This window comes from Microtus ochrogaster, linkage group LG1 (genome assembly GCF_000317375.1).
Source record: "Microtus ochrogaster isolate Prairie Vole_2 linkage group LG1, MicOch1.0, whole genome shotgun sequence".
Classification (NCBI taxonomy): domain Eukaryota; kingdom Metazoa; phylum Chordata; class Mammalia; order Rodentia; family Cricetidae; genus Microtus; species Microtus ochrogaster.
Genome location: NC_022027.1, coordinates 53,870,012 through 53,875,234, shown reverse-complemented (window position 1 = coordinate 53,875,234; position 5,223 = coordinate 53,870,012). Strand labels below are relative to the sequence as shown.

The following is a 5,223-nucleotide window of genomic DNA, read 5'->3' as shown; positions in this document are numbered from 1 at the left end:
CCTCCTCCTCCTCCTCCTCCTCCTGAATCCCAGCTTTCCCTCTCCTGAACATAAATTTCCAGGGAAGTCAAGCTTGAAATGGGAGACTGACTTCTGTCCTTTATTCCTTTATCCAAAGTAGGGGTTGAGTTCAGAGCCAATAAATAAATAAGTGAGGGAAAGAACCTCTCAGTGTGGGACAGGATGCAGCACCACAGTAACAGTGAGCGAAGGTATAGGTACAGCAGCACCCCAAGGGCCTGCCAACTGCCCTGGACTCCAGAAAGGAACTGTACAAAGGACACGATAACCTCGGGAAGAGGAAACACTCGGTGTGCTGTCCTGCAGCTGCTTCACATCTTCGAAAGGAAGTGGACTGCAAAGCCGGCACCAATGAGTGCACAAACCCTCCCTGAACGTGCAGGCAGACAACAGGACTGAGTTTCAGTTTTCCCTCCTGGATGCCCCAAAGACAATGGCCAGGTCCTTCTCTGGTGACCAGGGCTGAATGCCCAGCATCCAACCATCACGAACAGAGCAGAGTCTGATGGCCTAGGACATCTCAGAGATGCTCACAGCACTGATCCTTGGCCCAGGCTCCTCCTCCTTTCTTGCCATAGTCTAAGGCGGTGATTCAAAACTGCCAGCAAAATTCCCCAAAGTGAAAAGACAAAACAGAAAGGGGAAACACGAGGGACATGGGTCTGTTTACGGTCGAGGACTCTCAGAAGCAGAAGCGCCTCATGCACCAGACCATAATAAAATCTGTTCTGACCAAGACCCCATCCTTCAATAACATTTTATCTATCAAAACTCTTACGTTACTGTTCATTTTTCTATGTTGAAATGAAAAATCACTCCACCAAGGAGCTGGTCTTTGGTGACAATAACTTAGCCTTGTCTTCTCATTCAGTCACAGCGACATGCAATAATCTCTTCCACTCTATTCGGATCTTAGCAATGCCTATCCTCCAAAACACGGAACAAAAAGAGAAGAAACGGGCTGCAGAGATGGCTCAGCTGTTTCTCCCTGAGGACCACAGTTCAATTCCCAACACCCACATGGTTCACAACTATCTACAGCTTCAGTTCCAGGGTATCTGACGCCCTCTCCTGGCCTCCTCGGGCACCAGGCATGAAGACGATGACTCTGGACTCTGAACTGAGAGCACCTGACAAGTCAGTGGCAACTGAGACACGGAGGGAGGGAGGAGGAGCCTGAGCAGGTCACCTCACTGGGTTCCAAGCAATGACTTCTGGGGGAGAGGGGGGCGGGGTAAAGAAATAGTAATTTGATACTTTGAAAAAATAAATTGGGTCAAAACGTTGAATTAAACATCTACAACGTGAGATTAAAGTGTTCCAAAAACCCAGAATACATTTAGATGTGCCTGGCCTGGATAAAAACATCTGGGTGGCAGAACAAGCTCCTGCTATTAAATAGGTCAGAAAATAGCAGAAAACCTCATTCCACACATCCCCCAAATCCAATTCCCAAAGCTAAAACTACTTAAGTCTGAATTTTTAAAAGCCAAAGCCTTCTGAGTTCCACAGTCAATGCATAAATAATAGCTCAAAACCTTTCTTTCCAGAAAACCCCTGGGCACATTCTCCTATAGTAATAAACCTTGATCCAGACGCAAGCGTGGGTCATTTCCTCCCTCGACAATGCAGCTGTATTTTATGGGCGCCATTAACTGAAAACGGGAGGGGGCATCTACATAATGGACATGCACAGGAAGTTTCAATGTCATATTATCAAATTTTAATAAATGAAGTTGGTTTTCCCTTTTTTTACTTACGATGTTCCTTGCTGGGAACTGGGAAGGGTTTTGCACAGTGAGTCATATTGTTCTGTGGGAAGAAGACACAGTCAGAGCGGCACGAACAAATTTATAAAGCCATGAACTGGTAGTTCCCTCTTCTCTGCTTCCTCCCTCTACCCAGACACAGTACAAACTCTGTACTGGCCGCTGCACTTGGCACGGTCCCCTAAGACAGCATTTATGGCCCTGTGATGGAGAAAGCTTGTTGAGAAACAACATGTTAGCAGCAATTCTTACTAGGCCAGAGCTCTGAAGACAGGGCTTGAGGGACACCCCAACTTGCTGGTAACTTTTGAAAGGTGGCGGACAGTTTCTGTTCTTGATGGCAGTTGACTGGGCTCCTGTGGGTGCTCTGTGACAATGCTGTCCCTCCTGGAGTCAATGACCCATAGCCTAACGTGTTCACTCAGCACCTCGTATAGACTGCCTCGTAGAAACCAATGTGTGAAAACATCTGGATCAGCCTTCAAATGTGCTTAAATAAGTTGCCCGAGGGACACGAACCAGGTCCACAAACACCCAGTGTGCCGTAAGTACACATGGCAATCATGTCAATTTAATGACCAGATTCCATTAGTAATGACCAAAGGCGGCAAATTATGAATGTGTAAGATGGCTGAATCACGTAGAATCTGTGGGATTCTGCCAGTGTGGCTGCAAGAAGACCTTCAGGAGGAAGGAGAGCTGCTGTGGAGAACTGGAGGAGTCAAGCCCAGGTCTGTCCCAGGTGAGGATGGGTATGGAGTGCAGTGACCAGCAGGAGCAGGGGGCAGAGAGAACCAGGTTCACGGAACTCTGGATCCAGGACAGAAAGTTTCACAGCACAGGGGTGTCTCAGAAGGATGGGTCCCTAAGTCATACCCTGGTGAACCCTAAGGTCGTGTGTCAGATGGGCAGCATCAGGGGAGTCAGAAAGAACTCTTCCCACCCTCGCGTACTTGCAGTTCCCACTCTCTCCTCATGGTGGCAGCAGCCCTCATATTTTAAACTGAGGCCTAGGCAGCTAGAGCTCTGTGAGAGAGGCATTCTCAAGGACTCCCTAAAGAGGTCATCCAAGGCTGTAAACTGGAAAACCTTAGGAACCATGTTGTGTGAACTCAGACATAAACAGCAGCAAGCTTGTGGGAAAGTCCTGCACTTCTCTCTAGACTTCAAAACCTAAGTACCAACACCCATAAACCCAGTGTTTAAAAAAAGGAGGGGGGGGGGTAATAATTCCAAGGCCAGTCTGGAATATATGGTATATAATGAGTGAGTTCCATGGAATATACGGTATATAGAGTGAGTTCCAGAACAGCTAGGGCTACACAGAGAAACCCTGTCATCAAAAACAAAGTAAAACAAAACCAAAAAAACGCAAGCAAACAAACAAATAGTGGCATTCTTTGAGAAATGCATGCTGTCTTCATTAGTGTTTCTGTGGCTGAGATAAAACATCAGGACCAAAAGCAGCTTCGACAGGAAAGGATTTGTTTGATCTTAGCTGTTGTATCCATGACCCAGGGAAACCAGGGTAGAAGTTCACAGCAGGCACTGGAGGCAAGAACCGCAGCAGAGACCATGGAGGAAGGCTGCTGCTTGGGCTTGCTCTCCTCATGGCTTACTCTTACACCCAGGACCCCAGCCTGCAGGTGACAGCCCACAGTGAAATGGGGCTTCCCACGTCAATTAGCAATCATGAAGACGCACCACACACAGGCTTGCCCACAGGCCAACCTGGCAGGGGCCTCTTCACCATGGAGGCTCCCTCTTCGAAAGTGACTCTAGCTTGTATTGAGTTAACCTAAAACTAGCTAGTACAATACATTGTTCAGTGGACGCTGCTTTTATCTCTACCTCTCTCCTTCCCCATCTAACAATCAGGTAGGTCTCTCTTTCAGGCCACATTCTCATTAGCATAAAATTCTCAAAATACCGAGAGAGAAAGCGAGAGCCCTTGGGATGACCTGAAGTATGCACCCATTGAAGCAGGAGAACCAGAATCTGGCAACCCCAAAGCTGCATGGGGCAAGGGGTGCTTCATCTTCCATCAGCTCAACAGTGGGCTGGACGGGGTAAGGGTTGTCCTTCTACAGCTAGAAAGAGCAGCCACACAGCCATGGCCCATGGGCAGAACAACAGCAGACAGGCAGAGAGCGCAGGAAGGGAAGAGGCATACAATCCCCATCCCTAGCTGGGCTGGCACTCGGCTCTCAAGGCTACCGCTGAACAGGTCCTGTAGCCTCGGATTGGCTGCCCAAGTGTTGGCTCCAGACAGAGTCACCCATGTTAGTCCGTTAATTTTGCAACTTACACAACACTGTGGCCACGTAATCAGGGCATGGTGTGGAGAGGCCGTGTGGTTCTGACTTCTCTTTTCGTTTTGGTTTTTCGTGACAGGGTTTCTCTGTGCAGCCCTGACTGTCTTGGAACTCACTCTGCAGATCAGACTGACCTCAAACTCAGAGATCCGCCCGCCTCTGCCTCCCAAGTGCTGGGATCAAAGGCACGCGCCATCATTCCCCAGTGGTTCTGACTTCTTTATAAGACGGCATTCCATCTTTCTGACAGAGAACAGCATCAGACAGCAAAGGAGGTCAAGTTTCATGTGTGTGCTTGGAAAAAGGAAAAGGCTGAGGCTCTGGCCCAGTCAAAGCTGTCTGACAAAAAGAGTGCCAGAAAAGGCATGATCTCAGACTGCAATCCATTCAACCCTTGTCTTGAGGGCACTACTCGGCTTCTGGCTCTTCTCATCTCTTCCCTAGCTTCAAATCTTAGAAATTCAAGCAAGGAAAAAAAGGAGGAAAAGAGGAAGTGGGGGGTGATTTAATGCACACACCTCTGTGGGCATTTATTAAACTCCCCTCCCCGAAGCCTCACACACACAGCACAGACCCTGCTGTGGAGGTCCTCTGTCGCAGATTAATACTTCATTCATTAGCCGTCATTCACTGCCTGGCATTGTCACTTGGGTCACTGTCTCTTCCCCTTAACTTGTCCTGACGAACTGAATGATTACAAATATCCCCAAGGCCCTGGGAAGGCTTGGCATGCAAATAAAACATCAGGACGGGACACCTCACTGCGAGTGGTTACTGCTGAAGAAGGCTGGATCCCGACAGTGTCCAAGGCTGTACAGAATTTACAGCCCTTGAGAAAGGGACCAAGAAAGAATCCCTCAGATGCAGACAGAGGAACACTGAGCTGCACTCAACGTAACATGTCAGCAGATGTAGTGGCACACACCTTTAATCCAGCAGAGACAGGCAGATCTCTGAGTCCAGGCCAGCCTGGTCTACAGAGCTAGCTCCAGGACAGCCAGGGCTACACAGAGAAACCTGGCTCAAAAAGCAAAACAACAACAACAACAGAACTATAGGTCATGCCATACTAACTTGTATCTGATGGAGGAAGGTCATTGGTTAATTAAATAAAGAAG

At 48.3% G+C, this 5,223-nt stretch overlaps 1 protein-coding gene across 2 annotated transcripts in view; it reads right to left on the bottom strand.

The window, feature by feature from the left end:
- Aff1 (AF4/FMR2 family member 1) overlaps window positions 1-5,223 on the bottom strand; it is a 165,164-nt gene that overhangs the window by 34,153 nt on the left and 125,788 nt on the right. For both annotated transcript variants that reach the window (XM_026785170.1, XM_013350840.2), the window contains one exon: window positions 1,782-1,833. In XM_026785170.1, coding sequence (XP_026640971.1) covers window positions 1,782-1,833 — 52 coding nt within the window. The remainder of the gene's footprint in view (window positions 1-1,781; window positions 1,834-5,223) is intronic.